Genomic DNA, 22783 nt, shown 5'->3' on the forward strand with positions numbered 1-22783 from the left:
TTGCCCGTCGTTTGGATCCAGCGCGCGTCCAGGAACTCCTGCAACGGGCGCATCCGGAGCCTGCACATGGGAATGAGGTAGATGCAGGAAGACATCATTCCGAGGAGGGACTTGATGGACCTCACCTTGGCCGCGTCGGCCACCAACATCCGCTGTACCTTGCCCAGGATGGTCCTGGTCCTCTCCTCCGACGGGGAGGCCCGAAGGAACACTGTTGAGCCTCGCTCCCAGAAACAGTGTCTTGCGCGGGTACCAGGTGGGATTTGGCGTAGTTCACGGAGAATCCCAGGTCCGTGAGAAGTTGGACGGTCCTTGCCGTGTGCTCCACGGCGAGCTCCCTTGTCTTGGCTCGGATGAGCCAGTCGTCCAGGTAGGGGTAGACGTGGATCCCTTCGCGGCGCAGCTGAGCCGCCACCGGTGCGAGGCACTTGGTGAACACCCTGGGTGCCGACCGTAGACCGAAGGGGAGGGCTTTGAACTGGTAATGCCGCCCTTGGACCACAAACCTGAGGAATTTTCGGTGCCCCTTCAAGATGGGAATATGGAAGTAGGCATCCTCCAAATCCAACGACGACAGGAAGTCTCCTTCCTCCAGCTGACCCAGGACGTGCTGGAGGGTGACCATCCGGAACTTTTGCGCCTTGATGAACTTGTTCAGACGTCGCAGGTCCAGGATGGGGCGCCATCCCCCCGTCTTCTTCACGAGGAAGTATCTCGAGTAGACTCCGGAGCCCCGCATCCTCTTTGGGACGAGTTCGATGGCGCCCTTCTTGAGCATCGCCTTCACCTCCAGGAGGAGTTGAGGGACGTGAAGTTCTTTCCTGGCCACGGGGGGGACGCGCGGACACTTTCTTTGAAACTCGAGCGCGTGGCCCCGGGCCAAGGCGTCCAGCACCCAACGGTCGGTGGAGATGGACTTCCACACGCTGACGAAGCTCGCCAGCCGGCCTCCCACCGGGGTGCTTCGGTGGGGGCCCGACCCCCCGGCCGGTTCAATCCTGCTTCGACGAGGCTTTAGCGCCTTGTCCTTGGCGACGACGGCGGGGTCCGCCAGGCTTGCCTCGTCCTCTGTAGGCCTCCTGAGATGACGAGCGGGCCGCTTGACGGTAGGAGGAGAAACCGCCGCCGGAACCTTTGGAGGCGCCCTTGCCTCCGCTGCTCCGAAAGGGCGTCCGTCGTTGTTGCAGAACTCCAAGGGCCCGGGCCGTCTCGGTGTCCGCTTTAATGGCCTGAAGGGAATCGTCCACCGTTTTCCCAAACAGGTTGTTCCCATCGAAGGGCATGTCCAGGACTCTGGTCTGAACGTCTTGACGGAAGTCCGTAGCCTTGAACCATCCACGCCGCCTAAGGCAAACGCCGTTGCCTAACTGGCGGAACCCAGTGTCGGCGATGTCCGTCGCAACGGTAATGGCGTGGTCCGACGCCACCTCACCTTCCTGCAAGATCTCCAGGGCCTCCGCCCTCTTGTCGTCCGGTAGGAAGGGGAGCCAGTTTGTACCAGAGCTCCCTGTCGTATCGGGCCAAGGCGTTGGCAGCTTTAATCGTCGTCGCTGCAGACGAGATGACTGCGTCCCATAGCGTCCAATTTCTTTCCCTCGCCGTCCGGTGGGGAAGTCGAAGTGGAGGCCGCGCCCCCCTCTGCTTTTTTCCTGGCCGCCGCGGAGACGACGGAGTCCGGGGTAGGCTGCGCCCGGAGGCACAGGGGGGCCGTGTCCGGGACCCGGTACTTCTTCTCGTACCGGTCTCTTCTAGCTGGCGTCGTGGACGGGTTCTTGAGGAGGGTGAGGCCCTCATCCCAAATGTCGTCCAATAGAGGCACCGCGAGGACCGTCTTCCTCTTGGCCTCGCGCCGCTGATAAAGGAAACCTTCCTTCTTCTTCTCCTCAGGGCAGAGTTGGAAAAGCTCGGATGCCCTGGCGATCATTGAGTGGAACGATCCAATCTCGTCGGGCGGAGAAGCCCTGGTGGGAGGCGACGATGGTACATCCTCGTCGTATACCTCGTCGTCCGTACCCGTCGCTGCCGTGTCAGTCCCCGTATCATCCCCTCGGGTGGACAGGGAGGAGGGCTGGAAGGGGCGCGACGGCTGAAAAGGAGGTGGAGGGTGGATCCTTCTTTTCTTGGTAGGGGGAACACCAGAAGGTCCCGGTTCTGGGTCCCCCGACGGGAGAGGTTCCGTCGGCAACGGTAGTCTCGTCCTCATCTCAGAGCATAAGGACTGTATAGCCAACAAAATGGCCGCCGAGTTGTCTCACGGCGCTGGCAGAGGGGAATCCGACGGGCGATCAGGGGCCCCGTCGGTACCCTCGACGATGTCGTCACCTGCGTCGGGATCCATCCCGACGGGCCGGTCTTCTTCCACACCGAAGCCGTGGCTTAAGACCTCGACCAGCTCCTCCTCCGAGGTTGAGGCCGAATCTACGACGATGCCCTGCCCCCCCTTTTTCTTCCCCACGGGGGATTTCACGGGGGTCCTATCGATGGGCACAAAAGAGGACTCCCTCCGAGGTGTCAGGGAGACTCTGAGCCCCGAGGTCGCCACCACTGGTGTAGCCTCCACAGGCTGAGCCAGGGCCGCCGCGACAGATTAGATAGAGGGCTTGGCCAGATGGATTAAGGCCTTCACCACCTTAGGTGCGCTCACCGCCTTATCCTTGAGGGGGGGGGGGGGGGACACTGCCTCGCTCCCCCTCCGATGGGGCCTTCGAGCTCGACCGGGGCCTCTCCAGGAGCTTTGCCGGGTGCTCGCCCTTCCTCTTACCCGACCCAGAGCGTTGGCTCGTGGCTGAAGGTGCGGGGGAGGGTGCGCCCTGCCTGGCGCCCGTAGAGCCCGACCGTTCGGCGCTCCCGGTGCCAGCGGACTCGCGGTGCTTGGCCTTGTGTTGGACCCCCGTCGCCGGGGCGTCCTCAAAGGTCTTAGAAGACCGCTCGGATTTCTTCCTCTTCTTCTCGCCTGACGGGCTCTTCCCTTCCAGCCAGGTGGCGAGACGTGGATGGCGGTCCTTCATGGTCCGCTCCGACATGTTGCCGCAAAACACACAGTCCTTCTCCACGTGCGTCACGTCCTCATGTAAGCAGTAGAGACAAAAGGTGTGTTCGTCCTCCTTAAGGACGTTCTGCAGCTGGCATCCAGGGCAGACCCTGAACAGCTTTCCGGGCGTCGAGCTTCCCTTCTCCTGGGCCATGTCCGGGCCTGAGAAGCTTCTGGAGTCCTCCAAAGCGTAGCTCAACGAAATCTTCACCCTTGAGGGGCACAGACGAATCCGACAGGGGTCCCCGTTGATCGGATGGAGAGTCGGTGGAGCTTGAGGCTCTTTTGACCGAAAAAAAACGAAGTTTTTGAGCAAAAAACGTGAAAAATAGCACCAACGCTCGAGAGCAATAGCACGAGGATCCCAACACATGAACGTACGGTAAAAATCTGAAGATGGCTGCCAGAGGCGGTGCTTAGGTAGAGGGCAGTCATTGGCTGTGGTCAGTATGACGCAGAGACCAGTGATTGGTTACTACTACGAAAGACAGATCAGAAACGAAACTGATACTGGTTTTTTCTTTACCGAGGATTCCCAGCCTGACGACGGGGAATATTCATGAGCATGTGAATCCATGCCAGACCCCATGCTGGAGAATGTCCTTTCCGCTTCCGAAGCGTGATTCTGGAAGAAGGTTGGTAAAACAATGCGCTCAGTGAAGGACATCTCCGAAAGTACCTTGGGGAGGAACTTCGGGTGAGGTCTTAAGATGTCGCGGTCCTTCTGGAACAAGGTAAACGGAGGTTCCGAAGACAAAGCTTGCAACTCACTGATCCTTCTGGCCGATGTGATGGCTACCAGGAAGGATGTCACCCAGGATAAGAATTTCATATCGCATCTATGTATGGGCTCGAAGGGAGGTTGCATGAGGGCTGTTAAGACGGTGTTGAGGCTCCAGTCCGGAACTGGTGTAGGTGTAGGCGGATAAGTACGCATCAGTCCTTTCAGGAAGATCTTGATCGCTGGTAATGAGAGTAAGGCTTGCGTCTCCGCGGTTACTGTGTAGGCCGCTATGGCTGACAGATGGACCTTGATAGAGGACAGTGAGAGCCCCGATTTAGCTAGGTGCAACAAGTAAGGCAGAATTTGATCAACCGAGGCCGTGATGGGATCAATTGCAGAGGTCTCGCACCATTTGGAAAACCTGGTCCATTTTCTGGTGTAGGTGAGTTGCGTGGACGGGGCTCTAGCGGCCCTGATGATATCCCAGCATTCTGATGGTAACTTTAGGTGCATCAGTTTACGCTGCTCAGGAACCATGCTTTGAGGGACAGGCTCCTCGGGTCGTGGTGGAGGACCTTGCGGTTCTGTTGTGTTAGTAGATATTGATGCGATTTGAGACGAATCAGGGTTTTGCAGGATAGATGTCTCAGCGTCGGGTACCAGACTTGCCGTGCCCAATCGGGTGCAATAAGAATCAAGGAACAATCCTGTTCTTTCACCCTGCGAAGTACCCTCGACATGAGGGGAATGGGTGGGAAGGCGTAGAGGAGCTTCCCCGACCAATCCACTGAGAACGCGTCTCCCAGCGATTGGTGCTCGGGGTATCTTGACGCAAATCTCTTGCATTTTTTGTTGTTCCTGGTGGCAAAAAGGTCGATCTGCGGATGGCCCCATAAGGCAAATATCCGTCGGGTTTCTCTGTTGTCCAACTCCCACTCGTGTGACGCTGTGTATTCTCTGCTTAATCTGTCCGCTAGGACATTGTCTACTCCTGGAAGGTGCTCTGCCCTGATCTGTATCCCGTAGCGCAAGGCCCATGCCCATAGCAGTTGGGCTTCTTGCGACAGAATCTGAGACCTCGTGCCTCCCTGCTTGTTTGTATAGTGCATGGAGGTCGTGTTGTCTGTCTGGACCGTAAGAACTTGACCAGCTATAACCGGTAGGAAGGCTTTCAGCGCCAACCTTACAGCCCTGAGCTCCAACACGTTGATGTGGAGCTGGGACTCTTGTGCCGACCAAGATCCCTTGGTTTGGAGGTCCGCAAGATGAGCGCCCCAGCCTGATAAGGAAGCGTCCGTCCGCAGCAGGAGGGTCGATGTCGGTGCTTGAAACGGCATTCCCTGTAGAAGATTCCTCGGAGTGTTCCACCATCGAAGGGCCTTGTGCAACGTCGATGGAATCTGGACAATGTCTTCCCACCATCCGAAAGCTTGTTTCCATTGGTGGTCCAGAGCTTCCTGAACCAGCCTCATGCGAAGCCTGCAGTTCGGTATGAGGAATATGCATGATGACATCATGCCCAATAAGGATTTGTAAGAGCGTACAGATGTTGTCTCTTTCTGTAGGAAGTTCGAAGTTAAGCGTAGAATCGCTGCTATTCTCTCTGTGGATGGTCTCACTCTGGGAATGCTGGAGTCTAGCTCGGCTCCCAGGAAGAGGGCTACCTTGCTGGGAACGAGGCAGGACTTCGTCTGGTTGATGGAGAAACCTAACTCTTTTAGGAGGTTGACCGTCCTCGACACTGCCGAACGAGCCTTTGCAGCTGAACTTGCCTTTATCAGCCAATCGTCCAGGTATGGAAAAACGTCCGTTCCTGCTCTCCTGAGACTTGCCGCTAGCGGTGCCAGGCATTTCGTGAAAACTCTTGGCGCCGATTTTAGACCGAACGGAAGCACTTGAAACTGAAAGTGGAGCCCTCCCACTGTGAACCTGAGGAACTGCCTGTGTGCTGGATGGATCGGAATGTGGAAGTATGCATCCTCCAAGTCTAAAGTGGCCAAGAAGTCGTGCTTGTTTAACCAAGGTAGCACCCCTTGTAGAGCTACCATCTTGAAAGTTATGCGCTTGATGAACTTGTTGAGAGCCCTCCGGTCCAAGATGGGCCTCCATTGACCGTTTTTCTTTCTGACGAGGAAGAATCGGGAGTAGAAACCTTTTCCCCTCTGAGAATAGGGTACTGGTTCTACTGCTGCCTACTGGAGCAGTCTTTGCACTTCGGACATGACCTGTCTTAGCATATGCACCCTGCGGGGAGTTGGAGGCAGGGAAGGAGGTTGGTCCAGAAATTCCAAGGTGTGACCCTTTCGGATCACCTGTAACACCCATTTGTCCGATGTAATTGACCGCCAGCGCTGGAAAAACTGGCTCACCCTTCCCCCCCACCGGGGCGTGGCGAAGGGGGGGGGGAGGGGGGAGATTGGTCGTCAGTTCTGCTTGCCTTGCGACTTCCCTTGGGCGGAGCCACGTCTGCCTCTATGGGCGTATCTGTTGGATGAATGATATTTATTGGCTTGGTACGTGCCGCCTTGTGCTTTTTGACCATAGGAGGAACGACTGTATCCCCTGAACTTGGAAGATGAACCTCTAAAGGGACGAAAAGACCGATGGTCCTTACTTTTGTCCTTTAAAGAACTGATGGCTCTGCCTGTGTCAGTGTCTGTCTTGATTGCCTTCAAATGGTCGTCTATCTTTTTCCCAAAGAGATCTTGGCCATCAAATGGCATGTCTAGAATCTGCGCCTAGACTTCAGGTCTAAAGTTAGTAGCCTTCATCCAGGCCTGCCTTCTGAGCACTGTGCCGTGCGCCATCTGCCTGATTCGACCACATCAACCACTGCGTCAATCATGTGATCCGATGTTGCTTCACCATCCGCGATTATGGATTTTGCCTCCTCCTGGAACTCCGGTGGTAATTGTTTCGCCAAGTTAGACATGCGGAGCCAAAGCTCGCGATCGAATCTTGCGGTCATGGCCAGTGCGTTACCGGCTCTGATTGTAAGTGATGCAGAAGATGACACTTTCCTGCCCATGGCTTCCAATTTACGTCCGTCCTTATCCGGTGGGGCCGACAACGGTGAGGAGGGGTTGGCGAGTTTCTTTCTGGCCGCCACTGTAATAACTGAGTCCGGTTTCGTATGACCCCTTAAAGCGGTGCCGAATCCGGAGCTTTATATTTCTTTTCTGGCCTGGACACCAACGCCGGAGTCGATAAGGGCGTAGATAGGATCTTGGATCCGGAATCCCAGATGGTATCGAGGAGGAGAATTGTGGTCACTGTCCTCCTTCGTTTGTCCCTGTGCTCATAGAGCACTGATTGCCTTTCCTCCGAAGAAACCTGAATTTTAAACAGTTCTGCGGCTTTACCTATTATGGTGTGGAAAGAGACGAGATCATCCGGTGGTGAGGCCTTGCCCGGCGAGTCTCTCCTCCTGGGCTTCTCGACGACGTAGTCATCCCAATCACTGGGTGCATCTGGCTCCTGAGTTATTTCTCCTTCTGGTTCCGAAAATTCACCAAAAGGATCCTCCTGCCAGTCTGATACCGAGATGGTGGACGGTACCATGGTGGGATCTACGTCCGGCGATCGCGGTCTGTGCGATGACTGTGGCGACGGGACTCTTGTAGGTGAAGCACTGTGGGTGCTGCTCCTCGGTCTTCGAGCAGGTGATCTCATCCGTTTTTGCGGTCTACTCCTGTAAGGAGAGCAACCCGATGTGCCTGGAATCGGGGATGACTCTCTAGGAATGGGATTAATCGGAATCTGCTTCTCCCTTTGCCGTCTGTAAAATTCTTCTACAATCCTCTGCACGGATAACATGAGCACCGGGTCATGAGGATATTCGGATTCTCCCGTGGACGGGTGCCAAGGAGGGCTGTATTGTTTCGGTAAGGGACCGATGGACTCTTCCACCACTTCCGCAACAGAGAATTCTTCCTGAAGAATTATATCCGGAAGTTCTGCCATGTGCCCCAAAGGAGAAAATTGCTGCACCGGAGGTTCAGTTACAGTATTCTTCTCAATGATATTGCTTGTAATGACAGGAGCTTCAAGAGTGAGAGGCAGTAATTCCTCTGTAACTGCCGAAATTTGCGGTGCCTCTGAAGGCGTTATGGATGATGTTATCCTCGTCGACGACTGAGATTTTCCCGTCGACGGGGGCTTCGTTGACGAATGTGGAGTGTATTCCGTGGACGACTGCGTCATGGAGGAATGCTTCGTGGACGAGTGGCCTTTCTTGCTCGTCGACGATTGCTTAGCGGTCGACATGTCCGATGACGATGATCTAACTGTCGACGATGTCTTAAGCGTCGTCGATGCTGGTTTCGTCGACGGTATGGCCGATGACGGGTCTTTACCTTTCCCTTCATTCGTGGGCGGTTTACCCGCCGACGACTGCCCCCCCCCTGTTTTTTGCAAACTCCTCCTTACCTCTGGCGGCAGATTTTGCTGACTTTCTGGCTTGACAGGTCAACTGGAGGCAGAAAGGGTATCAATTCCAGCTTCCTGTTTTTGGATTTGGGAGAGGAACTCCTTTCCACTGAAGAGGCCCTTCTCTTTGAAGTTTGCCTCTCAGATGGAATGCTGGATTGGACAGGAGCTGTTCTGACAGACTCTTCGTCCGAAGATTGATCCCTGGATTCCAGGTATGAAAGGAGTCTTCTATGCCTGTCATGAAGGGTCTTAGTGGAAAAGGTTTTACAAATCTCGCATTTTTTAATGTCATGTGGGTACAGACAAATGCAATGCTCGTGGGGGTCCTTGCAGTAAACCAATTTCTTCTTGCACCTCGTGCAGTCCCTGAACAGGGAAGGCTTCCTGACAGCCTGAGGTGCCTCCATTTCTGAAGAGAAGTTCAGTCGACGATTTTGAGAGGAAAAACAACAAGTTTTGCCACCAAGGTTAATTGGAAAGAAAGCCCCTAAGAAGGGGAACAAGATGGAATATATTTTACAAATATATTCCACACAAAAGTAGAAAGAATTTGAGAAAGCTCAGAGAGCTTGAGGATTCCCTGTGTCTGATAGACTGCGGTGAAAAATCTGAAGATGGCTGCCGGGGGCGGAGCTTAAGCCCTGCCACCTCATTGGCTGGGGCCATAAAGGACCAAAGTGAGGTGGAGGGACTACACAATGAAGTGGCTCATAGGCTATAATGGGCTATGTACATGCACTGCTAGGTGGCAGTGTATATATATATATATATATATATATAATATTATTATTTAATTTATCACCGAGGATTCCCAGTCTGACGACGGGGAATATTCAAGCATCTGAATCTATGAAAGATCCAATGTTGGAGAACTTGTATTACCACTTGTGGTCTTAATTGTGTGTTGTGGTCCCCAAGGGAACTGCACAGGATTCTGCCTAACAATGACTATGTAAAGTTAATGGCAACTTCACCCTTTTCGGGGGGAAAGTAGTCAGCACCAGAAATGGAGTCGGTGGGAGTCTTAAAGACAACTATGTGTCACTGCACTGAAGGTGCTGTGTAAAACACAAAAGAGTGGGGCTGCTGAAGTGGTGTACTCCAGAGTCCACAATCACAAAACAGATGAAATACACATGGCAAAACACAGGTAAGAGTGGGGGAAAAGCTCACACTCTTACCCAGTGGAAAAAATAAACTCCAGAAATCCAGCAAAGCTGCTGAGGGACTCACTAGGTAAGGGAAATTCGCCATAGAATGAGAATTTGCCCTAACAATCTCGACCCCCCAAACACTGCCCTCTGCTGGCTGCATCAATGTGGGAGACCTGGATCTCCATGAGGTCCTGCGCAGCGGCCCCGTTGTCCGACAGACCAGTCTTGAAGGAGGACTGCCTTTCCAGAGGGCAGTCAGGCAGAAACTCCCCAGGCTCCTGCCACAGCTTCTGGTTAGCCACAGACAAAGGGCGTTAGCTTTCCGAAAATGCATCATTGGCCCAAAGACTCTAGGACCTTTTCTTTTGGAAGACAACTGGCGGAAGCTCCCGAGGAGGAAGATGAATAAGCCTATGGTTTAGACTGAGGGAGGCCGCACTCACCACCGAAGACTGCAGCTGAGGGTGGGAGGCCAGGAGGATTGGATCCCCATCCATCAGCCTGAACCTGCTGTCCAACTCCTTGTTCAACTGGGTGTTGACCCTGGGCTTCTCCCAGACCTTTGCCACCTGCATGGATGCCTGAACGGATCGTGGTGTGCTTCCCCAAAACCTCCGCTAGCACTCCTGACTCTGGAGGGAGGGGGGAGGTGTTAAGGAGAATTCTCTGTAAAGGCTCATTTCCCAAACCTAGTGAGTCCCCCAGCAGCTTTGCTGGATTTTTGGGTGAGACTCTCCCACTCTTGGGCATGATTTGAGAATGTCCTTTGACTTTGTAATGTGTTTTATGGGCTATGGGGTCTTTTACTCCATTGGGCTTCATGTATTTTTGGTAAGTGTTTCACAGCACCCTCAGTGCAGTAACACAGGGGTGTCATAGTGACCCCCAAACAGACTCAATACCCTGGGACTGACTACTGTCTCCCAGGGCATCTAAAGTCACCCTTGACTTTACTAGTCTTAAATTGTGAACAGAACCAGTACAAACCATCATATTGTGGAAGTACTGGTAGGGGTAATTCGATTGCCCCTGGGTCTGTTTTACAAGGGGGCACTGTCCAGTCCCCCCCCTTGTCGAGTTTCTGGCTGGTGGCAGTGGTTACCACGCAAAATATTCCACCAGAATATTTCCAATGGATTTTCCCATTCATTTTAAACGCACCACTTTTTTGGTGCAATGTTAAAGATAGCGCTGGGTTATTGAATATTTATTCCCCGGTTGGGTCTTTTTGCCAGGACTCTGTTTTAAAATGGGGTTTGTGTTCGCCTCTGTAACTCCAACCCAAGACGAGCCCTTTGTTCCACTTTTGGCGGGCTTCTGCACAGAAGCCTCCAAAAGTGGCGTCGCTCTGTCTGGGTCTACAGGATGTGTTGGGGGTGGGGGGGAATAGGCACCCTGGACTGAGATGCCTTGGCAACTCAAGTCGCGTTCTTGTGGGATTGGCCCAGTGGTGAACCGCCCGGCTCACCACGTAGCAAGTTTGATTGACAGCTAGGCTGATGAATGGGGGTTTTGCTGCATAAAAGCTGGGCTTTGGGGACTAACTTCAGAAGTCACCACAAGACCTAAAGAAGCAGATGAGGGGAGAAGCTGAGCCATCTACGACACCACGGGTGGAGCCCTGCTGTACGAAACTCACCACTTTCCCGACGACACAGAAGATCTTCTTCCAGGAGTCTTCTTTTTGAGCTGGTGGGACCAACCAGTTCGCCTTTTTCGCCTTCCTGGATTGTCTCGTTGTCGAACCGCCCGTGCCAAGAACCCCGGCGGCCAGATAGCCATGCTTCACCACTACCGCGAATAAAAGGGTAGTACCTTTTAATCGGGAAACTCCGCGGCTGGTTTCTTCCCTGGCAGTGCAACAACCTCCAGCTTTCCTCCACGTCGAGATCTTCTCTTCCCCTGGACGAAGCACCGACTTGCACCCGCTGCCAGGAACAACTGCCCTTACTGGAGCTTTCTCACAATTTCAGGTACTGTGTCCCGCCTGGTCTCCCTTGCAACAGACTGTTCAAGGTGTCCCATAAATCCTTGACTCTCTATCCTGGGGTGACCTCGGACCCGTTAACATTACCTTTCTAACTTGATCCAACCTCTGACTTTCCCTGCAAAGACTTTTAGTGCATTTCCACTGTGATCTTGGGCACATTCCGCCTTGCTCTCTCCAAGAGTGGGCCTGGCCTATGAACCCTTTGCTCTATAGTAGACCCTGCCTTTCTTGACTTGCTGTGGTTCTTTAAAAGTTTTTCCCATTTCTGCAGTTTCTCTCCCTTTTCACATCATTATTGGAGCGCCATCTATGGTTACAGGCTCACCTCTGTTTTGCTAAATAAGTGGTGTACTAACCTAGACTTGTCAAATAATTAGGGAGGTGTATATATTTCTAGTGACTGTTTGAACTTGCTCGACATATTAGTGCCAGTGTATTTGTACAAGTGTGTTTTTAAATGAATAATTATATACTTTTATACCAAAGCTCTGGTCAGTGTTTGCTTGTACTACTGTATTTTTTTAGCCCTAAAGTGTATACTCTCTATATACTGCCTAACTCTTCTTGAGAGAAGTCTGACTGCTCAGCCACAGCTATCAGGTAAAGCTGGGTGGGGCAGACTGCTACCAATTGGGATTACTGCCAACACCTGTAGTCTTAAACTTTTTGCAGTGGTCCCCAAGGGAACTGCCCAGGTTTCTGCCTAACAGGAGGTTGGGTGGAGGGAGGTGGGGGGAGGAAGGAGTTCAATAAAACAAAACATTTTTTTTAAATGTCATTAATGAAAGATGTAATAACTCTGTGTATGCCTAATTGAACCAGATACAAAAATTGGAGATCACCCACAAAGCATTAATCCCCTGTAAAACTGTAAAACCCACTGTTCTGCTATCCAGGGCAGTGATCAAAGAACAAGTTACTTCTTACCTTGTAACGTTCTTTCGATGGGATGTTCCTCCGACGTATTCCTTATCTTTGATAGGTCGTCTCCAGCTTGCTGGCCTCGGAAATGTTCTCTGTAGAGGCGCTGCGCGTCGTCCGCCGAGTCGATGTCCCTCGACATCGGCGCCGACGTCACCATGCCCATAAATAGCCACATGCAGCTTCCGTTGCTCAGTTCCGTTTTGTAGCATAAGATAAGTCATGCCTGAATTGGTTATTGACCGTGCAGGAGCGTAAGCTGCAACCACAAGTGAAGTATTACTGCAGGGATGGATGGGAGGGGCGATGAGTAATACGGAGGAACATCCCATCGAAAGAACGTTACAAGTAGTAACTTGTTCTTCGAAGGGATTGTGTCCTTCGACGTATTCCTCATCTTTGATAGACTCCCATAGCAGTGGCATGTAATTGGAGGTGGGAGTAATAATGTCATGTATCCCTTTTAGGAATGAACCGCATGTAATACGGCTTTTCCAAATCTGGTCTCTTCACTAGTGGAGGAATCCAGGTTGTAAAATTTTGTGAACTTATGTGCGGACGACCATGTGGCAGCCGCACATATGTCTCGGACCGGTACCCCTCTTTGGAGGGCCGAAGACTGCGATACCCCTGGTTGAATGAGTCCTAAGATTATGGGGTGGCTCTTTCCCTGCCAGTTTGTAACATTCCAGAATGGCCAAAATAATCCACCTGGAAATGGTCCGTTTTGTTATGGGTAGTCCCAACTTGTGACCCGAGTATCCTACAAACAGTTGGTCTGCTTGCCTAATCCTAGCCAGTCTGCTGATGTAAAAGTTCAGAACTCACCTTGGGTCCAGCCTATGTAGCCTTTCTTCCTCATTCCCCGGATGGGGAGGAGGGTAGAACGAGGTAAGGTAATTTTCTGAGTAATATGAAATTCAGAAACAACCTTTGGGAGGAAATTAGGCTTCACCTGTAGGACAACTTTGTCCTTATGGAAAATTGTATGGGGGGGGGGGGGTGTTTACAAGAGCTTGTAGCTCGCTCACCCTCCTAGCAGATGTTAGTGCTACCAATAGGACAGTTTTAAGTGTGAGAAATCTCAGCGAACAAGAGTGGAGTGGTTCGAATGGAGTACCCATTAGGAAGTTTAAGACTACATTTAAGTCCCATAAGGGAACTTGGAATGGTCTTGGAGGATAAACATTAGTTAATCCCTTGAGCAATTGTATTACTAGAGGTAGTTTGAAATACAATGGTTCCTCTGCAGTGCGCTTGAAGATTGAAAGCGCTGCAAGAAAGCCTTTTGCAGTGCCAACTTGAAGGCCTGAGTTTGCCAAGTAGAGTAGAAACGATAACAGTTGGTGCACAACATGAAAGGGTCAATATTCACTTCTCTACACCAGCTGCAAAATTTGTTCCAACGGCAGCGGTATAAAGACTTTGTTGCTGGCCTTCTGAACAAAAGCAATACCTCCAAGACGTCATCAGGGTGAGGTACAATCCTTGTACCTCACCCTTTCAGAAGCCAAGCGTGAAGGTTGAGGGTTCTGATGTCTGGATGGAGAACCTGACCTCCCTTCTGCGAGAGAAGATTCTCTTTGAGTGGAAGACAGATTGGAGGGCAGATGGACTTATCTAGAAGTTCTCCTGGCCCAGTCCGGGGCAATTAGGATCATGGTTTTCCAGAATTTTCTCAACCTCCTGATCATTTGAGGAATAACGGACTGGTGGAAACGCGTAAAGGAGTGGGAACTCCCAGTCCACTACGAACGCGTCCCCTACAGCTCCTCTCGGGGGAAATTCCCTTGAACAGAACAGATCGCACTTCCTGTTGTTGCTTGTGGCAAACAGATCCACCTGAGGGGTTCCCCAAAGGGCAAAGATATCTTGAAGGGCTTCCTGAGCTAGCTCCCACTCGTGGGAGACTGTGCTCTGCCTGCTCAGAGCGTCCACTGTCAAGTTCTTCTCTCCGGCTAGGTGGACTGCCGATACAGATTCCTTCCTGAAGTGCCCAAAACCAGAGCTGCATTGCCTCTCTGCACAGTGGCAGTGACCCTATGCCGCCTCTTTTGTTGAGGTAGTGCATGGCCACAGTGTTGTCCGTCATTATCAAGACATTTCTCCCCTGTACTGTTTACAGGAAAGCTTTCAGCGCTAGTCTGATCGCTCTCAACTCTAATAGGTTGATGTGTAGTCTGGACTCCGATGGAGACCAACGACCGCTGATGGTCAAGTCGTTGGCATGGGCTCCCCACCCCGTGAGTGAGGAGTCTGTGACTACTGTTATCTCTGGCCATGGTTGCCAAAACAGCTCTCCTTTCAAAAAGTCGAAGGCTGGGAGACGTTGGGCATTTTGGAAGTTGACCATGTGCAGAATATCTTGAGCCCTCACCTCTGGTGGCAAGGCTTTTCCCAGGGAAGTGTCCAGGACCACGCCAATGAACTGGACTCTCTGATTTCTTTAAATTGATGGAGAAGCCCAGTTTGTGAAGGAAGTGGCAGACATAATCTAGCTGGATCTGAGCTTGTTCCGAAGATACAGCCCTGATCAGCATATCGTCCAGGTAGGGGTAGACGTGAATCCCTTCCCTCAGACTCGCAGCCACTACTGACATTAGCTTGGTGAAGACCCTCGGGGCGGAGGTCAGCCCAAATGGTAGAACTCGAAATTGATAATGAGAGTCGCCAATTGCCAACCTCAGATATTTCCTGTATTTGAGATGGATTGGCACATGGAAATAAGCATCCTGAAGGTCCAGAGATACCAGCCAGTCCTAGAGCTGGAGGGCCTGAAGGATCTGAGAGAGAGAGTTACCATCTTGAATTTGTCCTTCCTGAGGAACTTGTTCAATTCTCGTAAGTCCAGGATGGGTCTCAGTCCTCCGTCGTCCTTTGGTATGAGAAAGAAGGGGGGAGTGGGGGGGGAGTACCAGCCCTTGTTCCTGTCCACTACAGGTACCGGTTCTATGGCACCTTTCTCTAGCAGGTCTATAAGTTCCTACAAGAGGAGCAGATCTGGAACTTTTAGAGCGCTGTGCCCCGGAGGATGACTGAGGGATGTGTATAAAGGGTAGGCAGTAACCCCGACCAACAGTCTCCAATGCCCAAGCATCTGACGTTATAGCCTGCCATTCTGTCAGATGGTTAGTTAACCTGCCCCCTACAGGTGTTGTGTGGAAAGACCTCAGAGTGGTTTGGGGTGGCTGATGCAGATGCCGAGGGTAAAGAGGCACCTGCTGCTGCTGCGGCGGCTTTAGTACTTTTGACCCATCCCCCTCGGGTGGATCTCCTTTAGGCTCTTTGAGCCGGCTGTCCTCTGCCTTTCCCAAAATGCGGAATAGGGAAAGGACTTTTCGACCCTCAGGAACCTCTAGGAGATGAAAGGAGTTTGGCGGATTGCAGCTCCTAACTATTTTGCCGCCGCTTTAGATGTCTGCAACTTTTCCAGACTGTCATCAGCCTTTTTACCGAATAAAGAAAGAGCCGTCAAAGGGCATATTCAAAAGTCTGGCCTGTACATCTGGAGCAAAGCCAGACTTTCGCAACCACGCATGCCTGCCGATTGTCGTACTTGCCGTCATGGCCCTGCTGATACTGTCAGCGGAATCGATGCCAGTTTGAAGTGACTCTCACATGGCATCTTTGCCATCTTTAATAATGTTAAGGCTTCCCTTTCCTCTCCTTTGGGTATGCAGTCAGCCGCTGATTAAGCACAGTCCCACAGTGTGTGACTGAACCTGGCGAGAGTACAGGTGGCGTTGATGGACTTCAACGCCATACTACAAGCAGAAAATACTTTTTTTGCCATAGAATCGTACCTTTTGTCATCTCTATCCTGTGGGAAAGTAGGGTAAGCGGACCTGCTGCTTGATTAAGTTGCCGCTTGAACCACCAGGCTCTCTGGAGTCGGGTGTTTTCATGAGTATTCAGGGTCAGCCGCAGCTACCCTATACTTGGCTGATAATCTTGACTGCAGGGATAACCTCAGGAGTTTCCCAATTAGATGAAATCTTTCTTTGTAAGGCTGCATGAAAGGGGAGCACAGGATCCTCCTGTGGACCTTTGTCTAATATGTCTGTCAGGTCATCCTGTTGAAAAACAGGTGAAGGCGCAGACCAACCCATAAATTCAATAATCCTTGCCATCAGGGTTCTATAGGGTGTTTCAGTATGTTCCCCTGGGTCTGGTTTAACAAATTCCACTTCTGGGGAAGTGTCCAGCCCACTTGCCTCATGTAATGATTCCTGTAGGTCTTTCAACCTTCTTTCCTCAGAGGCAAAATCCTCTGAAACAGGTAGTGTGGTCCTCAGCAACACAAAGGTTTCCTGGTCAGAATCCTCCCCTTCTTCATAGATTGAAGATAATCCGGGGTACTCGGACCTCGGAAATGGTGTAAAACCCATTTCTAAGGCAGAAGGAGCCAAACTCGTCATTATTTGGCAAGAAAACGTTGATGTCATCGACACCGATGTAACAGGCTTTGGAGGCGCCGAGAACGGCGTCGAGAAAACTGGAAGAAGCCTCGAACTCGAGAGGATCGGGATCCTACTCGAGGAGGTTGACGACCGTCTCGGCGTAGTGCTGGAGGCTCTAGGTATCACCGTTGGCTGTGAAGTAGCCGTGGTTTTCTCTTTCATCAGTGTCGAAGATGGCGTCGAGTGGATCGACCGATGCGTCGAAGAACCCTTCGACAACGGCGTCGATGGCGCCGATCCATGCGTCAAAGGGATGATAGTCGACGGCGAAGGTGATGCCTTCTTACCCGATGGCCCGTGGCGCTCTCGGGTGGACTCCTTCGCCGGGTGCATCGACTGGCGGCGTTTTGATTTTTTGGGTTTTTCCCCCGGGGTATCACCCTCAGCTGTCTTCGAGGGGGTCGAGGCCGCTTTCTCGAAGACGCTTAGCATTTTCTTCCTGAATTCCTCCCACTCAGCCTGAGAGCTGTGTTTTGTGGGGCAGGAGACCCTTTCTGGGGAAACAGAAGACGAGGAAGGGGATCTTCAACGTCTCGTCCTTGAGTGTCTCGATGAATGGTGGGAGCTACTTCGAGATCTAGAATGGGAATGCTTTCAACAGCGAGGAGACTAATGCCTCGACTCAGCTGAAGAAACTTTCGAGGAGGTTTTGACCGACTTACCTCTCTCGAGCTTCGCCTTGCGCTCCTTCAAGGCTTTCGCCGTCATGGACATGCAGTCCTCACACTCCGAACAATGGTGCTCGGCTCCCAAGCACCACAAGCAGATCCTGTGTGGATCTGTCAGACATTTTTTTTAACCGCAGTCTCGACATTTAAGCCGGACCGCTGCGTCGTCGATTCTGATGAAGAAGCCATCGAGAACGAGTTGGTATTTGAGTAAATATAGAACGTTTATCTGACTGAACTGAGCAACGATATTCCGAGGCCCCACGAAGCGCGGAAAAACAGAATTGAGCAACGGACGCCGCGTGTGGCTTTTTATGGGCATGGTGAAGTCGGCGCCAATACGGTGGCTGTCGAGGGACATCAGACGTCAACGCGCAGCGCCCTCTACAGAGAAAAAATATCGGAGGCCAGAAAGCTGGAGACGAATTATCAAAGAGAAGGAATACGTCGGAGGACACAATCCCTTCGAAATTAAGTTTGGATAAGCAGGAGGAAAAAGTAGCTCCTGGGAACCCATCATTAACCAGGAGCTACCACTTGGGAACAAGGAGCTATACATGGCATTCTGCTAATATTACTCCCACATAAGATGTATTTTGTCCATTTATCCATCACCCCTCATGCTTTAAATGTTGTATGGCTGTGTCCTAATGTTGAGTTCTAGATTATCCCAAACACAGAGTTCAATTCACATAGGCGTGTTTATTCCTCAACAGTTGACCGGAAAAGCCAAATGTAGCTCCTGGCAGCTGTTGGTGTCAAGCCAACTAGGGTTTTAGGCTACAAGCAGGAGATATAGCTCCATTCCCCCATCAATTTCGTACCCTGTGGGGAACATTTAAGCAGGTTTCATTATGCAAACCTGTAATGACAGAAATCCAGATGACCATGTTGGGCCAAATCACCCCTATACACACTCAGCAAACATGTCCATATCTCTCTGCTTCAAAATTCATTACACTCGTTTGTGCTGCAAAACGCTTTTCTGTCCAGTCAATTGTCGAATACCATTCATTGCCCTAGTCCGACCACTGTCCAATTCTTAGCACCCAATCAGAACCTTAATGTTTACTCTACACATTAACTTCTTTACAATTGTTGTCACAAAAAAGATTTTTCTGCACAAAGTAATAAAAGTGCTGGTGTTCCTTACTTCGCAGCATGGGACAGTTTAAATCTCAGAAAAATAAAAAAGAAAACACAAATATTGCAAGAAACAGTAAAATAAATGTTTATAGTATGGAAATACCTGTACACAACTTCATTTGAAGAAGTCTCGTCAAAAGCAAAATCAAATCTGAACGCTTGGTTCTCCAAATATTTGGTAAGATCCACTTTTTGCCTGGGCTCATGCACGAGGAGGACACTCTTGCTTGGGACAGATATCACATCAATTTCTCTTTTAGCTATTTCTGAAGAAGGCAAAAGGTTTAAGAACATTAATAGCACAAATAGAAATTTATTTTTTGAAAATTCAGGTATTTAGCGCATTATGCACAACTAGTGAGACATCACTGGCATAATATAGCAGGCACCTGAAGCTATAAAGACACCCCTAGTCTAAGAGCCTTACACTGACATGTATTCCACATTGTAACCAACTTTCTTGGTGGGCAAACAGGCTAAAGGTTACTTTCAACCATTTATGGGCTAGCAAGGAAGATTGAGTGGTCCCACATAACCTGAAAACAACCAACAAAATTAAAGCATGAAATAAAATTGCCTTTTACACAAAAATCAGTAGGCAGGTTCGTACAATCTTTAAACAATGTCCAGGAACTAGCTTCAGGTATATGTGATCGGCAATCAAAAAAGTATTAGACATACAAAAGTAGGGTTCTTTTACACTAAAATACAGAATCTATACTTTTGATTTTAAAAAATAGGTTCACTGTCAATGCTAGGATTTTCTACAGCCCTATGTTGAGGGGTGAGAAACATCCATCCTAAGAGTAAGACAGGGCGTTAACCAAAAGCTTGACGAAACTATGGAGAGCTAGGGCAGAGCAGTCGAGCTTCATTCAAAGGATGGAGAAGTCTGGTGTTATGTACAGTGTGTCTGAATAGAAAAAAACTAATCTAGATAGTTAAAAGAATATGCTGATAGTTTGATATGAAAGAGTTTGAACACTTTGTGATGCGGCACTCTTAAAATATTCATTGTTGCGTGCGAGTCCAGCCAAGGAACAAGTTACTTACCTGTAACTGTTCTCCAGCATGGGTCTGGCATGGTTTCACATGCTCATGAATATTCCCTGTCGTCAGGCTGGGAATCCTCGGTAAAGAAAAAATCAGTATCAGTTTCTGATCTGTCTTTCTTAGTAACCAATCACTGATCTCTGGGTCATACTGCCCCCAGCCAATGACTGCCCTCTCCCTAAGCCCCGCCTCTGGCAGCCATCCTCAGATTTGGTAGCACGCAAAGTGGCAGTATGACCAAGTGAAGAGCCGCAGAGGGGTAGGTGGGAGGATTCACATGTGAATTCATGCCAGACCCATGCTGGAGAACAACAGTTACAGGTAAGTAACTTGTTCCTTCTCCAGCATGGGGTCTGGCATGGATTCAAATGCTCATGAATAGAATACATAGCAGTATACACATGCACAACCACGGGAGGTGGCAAAGGCTCAACATTAAGCATTACATCCAAATTCAACATTAAGCAATACTAACCTCCTCACCAGGCTCACCTCAGACGAACAGGTTGCGCAGCACTGCTTGGCCGACCCTGTACTCCTCCCTGGAGTCCCGATCGACGCAGTAGAATCTTGTGAAGGTGTGCGTCGACCTCCACGTAGCAGCCCTGCAGATGTCCAGCAGGGGCACACCAGACAGGAACGCCGTAGTAGCAGCGATCGCTCTGGTCGAATGGGCTCTCGGACGGCAGGGCAGCGGTTGGTTTGCCAACCAATGACAGTGCATGATGCAGCCGGAGAGCCATCTGGAAATGGAAGTCTTCGAGAGAGCCTTCCCTTGATTCACAGACCCAAAGTTCACAAACAGTTGTGACGTCTTCCGAAAACTCTTCGTGCGGTCCACGTAGAACTTCAGCACAATAGCTACATCCAGCGAGTGCAAAGTCCTCTCGGCCGGCGTCGAAGGCGACGGGAAGAAAACTGGTAACACCAAGGGCTCGTTGAGGTGGAAGTCCGATGGCACTTGGGCATGAAGGAGGGGCGCGTCCTCAGCACCACCCTCTTGTCATGAAAAGTCAAGTATGGAAGCTTGCAGCCTGGATCTCTCCCACTTGTCGTGCGGAGGTGATGGCCACGAGGAACACGGTCTTCCATGACAGGAACTTCAAAGGCGCCGAATACATAGGCTCGAATGGGCCCCCCCCCCCTATGAGCCTGGTCAGCACCACATTAAGCTCCCATGCCGGGGCAGGAGCCTTCACCGGCGGGAACGATCGGAATAGTCCCTTCATAAATTCCTTCACCAGGTGATGAGACCACAAGGACGCCCGTGCCGTAGTCCTGGTATATCGGGAGATGGCAGCCAGATGTGTTTTGATGGAGGCGTGAGCCAGTCCAGCTTTGGCCAGCGACAGAGGGTACGGCAGTACTTGAGGGGCCGTAATCCGCAGAGGGTTAATCTTCTGTGCACGGCACTAGACAGAGAACCTCTTCCACTTATGACCGTAACACTTTAGAGTTGAGGACGCCCTGGCTTTTACAAGAACCTCTCTGCAGTCAGGCGGGATATCGTACCCTCCAAACTATAGTGCTGCAGGAGCCAGGCCTGCAAGTTCAGCGACTGTGGGTCGTGATGGAGAATGGCGCCCCCTTCTCTGGAGAGAAGATCCGCGTACGCCGGCAGCTTGACTGGTGGGGACGTTGACAAGTCCAGCAGGTCCAGGAACCAGATCTGCCTCCGCCACCCCGGTGCGACGAGGAGCATTCTGCACCTGGACTTCTTGAGCTGGTTGATGAGGCAGAGCAGCAACGGCAAGGGAGGGAACGTGTATAGAAACAGGCCGTCCCAGGGGAACGAGAAAGTATTGCCCATGCTCCTCGGCTGCAGGAACCTTCTGGTGAACCTCTGGCACTTGGAGTTCGTCGCCGTCACGAAAAGGTCGATCCGGGGTTTGCCCCATCGTCGAAAGAGCCGATCCACCTTGTCCTGCCGTAGTTCCCCACTCATGGCACGAGCGCAGCTCCCTGCTGAGTAAGTCGGCGATGGTGTTTTTTATTCCTGCCAAGTGGAAGGGAACCAGAAACATCCTCTGGGCGACGGCCCAGTGTCAGATCCTGTGCCTCCTTGGATAGGGCTGGGGATCTGGTGCCCCCCTGCTTCCATATGTAGAACATCGTGGTGGTGTTGTCGGTGAAGATCCTCACCACTTTGTCCTTGTGGGACGGAAGGAACGACTTGAGCGCCCAGAACACTGCTCGGAGCTCCAGAATATTGATGTGGAGAGACCTCTCCTCCGGGAGCAAAAGGCCTCTTGCGTGGAGATCTCCGGTGTGGGCCCCCCAACCCTCCAGAGGGGTGTCCCTCGTCACAGTATCCTGAAATGCCGGGGTTTGAAAGTCTGTGCCTGTAGTGGTGAGCACGGGTACCCCACCATAGGATCGCCCGACGGAACTCCTCGTCGAGAGGGATCCTGTCCTCGAAGCAGCCCGTCGCCTAAAACCAGCGGGCGTCGAGGAACTCCTGTAGCGGAAGCATCCGAAGTCTGCAAAGGGGTACAAGATAGATGAATGAGGACATCATCAATAGGAGGGACTTGATGGGCCCTCACCCTGGCCACGTCCGTGGCTAACAGGCACTGCACCTTGCCCAAGATGGTCCTGGTCCTCTCCTCCGACGGGGAGGCCAATTGTCCCACTGTATCGAGCTTTGCTCCCAGAAACAGTGCTACTTGCGACGGAACCAGGTGGGATTTGGGGTAGTTGATGGCGAACCCCAGGTCCAGTGAGTAGCCGGACGGTCCTCGCTGTGTGTTTGATGGCGAGTTCCCTCTTGCCCAGATTAGCCGGTCATCCGGGTAGGGGTAGACGTGGATCCCCTGCATGTGCAGCCGCGCCGCCACTGGTGCCAGGCACTTGGTGAATACCCTGGGTGCCAACTTTAATCCGAACGGTAGGGCTCTGAATTGGTAGTGGCGTCCCTGAACCACGAACCTGAGAAACTTCCTGTGCCCTTTTAGAATGGGGATGTGGAAGTAAGCATCCTCCAGGTCCAACGACGATAGGAAGTCGCCCTCCTCCAGCTGTCCCAGCACGTGCTGGAGGGTGACCAGTCTGAATTTCTGCGCCTTGATGTATTTGTTTAACCGACGCAGGTCCAGGATGGGGCGCCAACCGCCTGTCTTCTTTCTGACGAGGAAGTACCTTGAGTACACTCCGGAGCCCCGGAGCCTCCTGGGGACGAGCTCGATGGCACCTTTGAGCATTGCCC

General features: G+C 51.6%; 1 protein-coding gene across 5 annotated transcripts in view; it reads right to left on the minus strand.

Moving 5' to 3' along the window:
• Positions 1–22783, minus strand: part of KIF2C (kinesin family member 2C) — a 1350025-nt gene that overhangs the window by 659912 nt on the left and 667330 nt on the right. For all 5 annotated transcript variants that reach the window (XM_069642340.1, XM_069642339.1, XM_069642341.1 and 2 more), the window contains one exon: positions 18629–18791. In XM_069642340.1, coding sequence (XP_069498441.1) covers positions 18629–18791 — 163 coding nt within the window. The remainder of the gene's footprint in view (positions 1–18628; positions 18792–22783) is intronic.

The sequence above is a fragment of the Ambystoma mexicanum genome, chromosome 1q (assembly GCF_040938575.1).
Source record: "Ambystoma mexicanum isolate Mex_15411 chromosome 1q, UKY_AmexF1_1, whole genome shotgun sequence".
Taxonomy (NCBI): Eukaryota; Metazoa; Chordata; class Amphibia; order Caudata; family Ambystomatidae; genus Ambystoma; species Ambystoma mexicanum.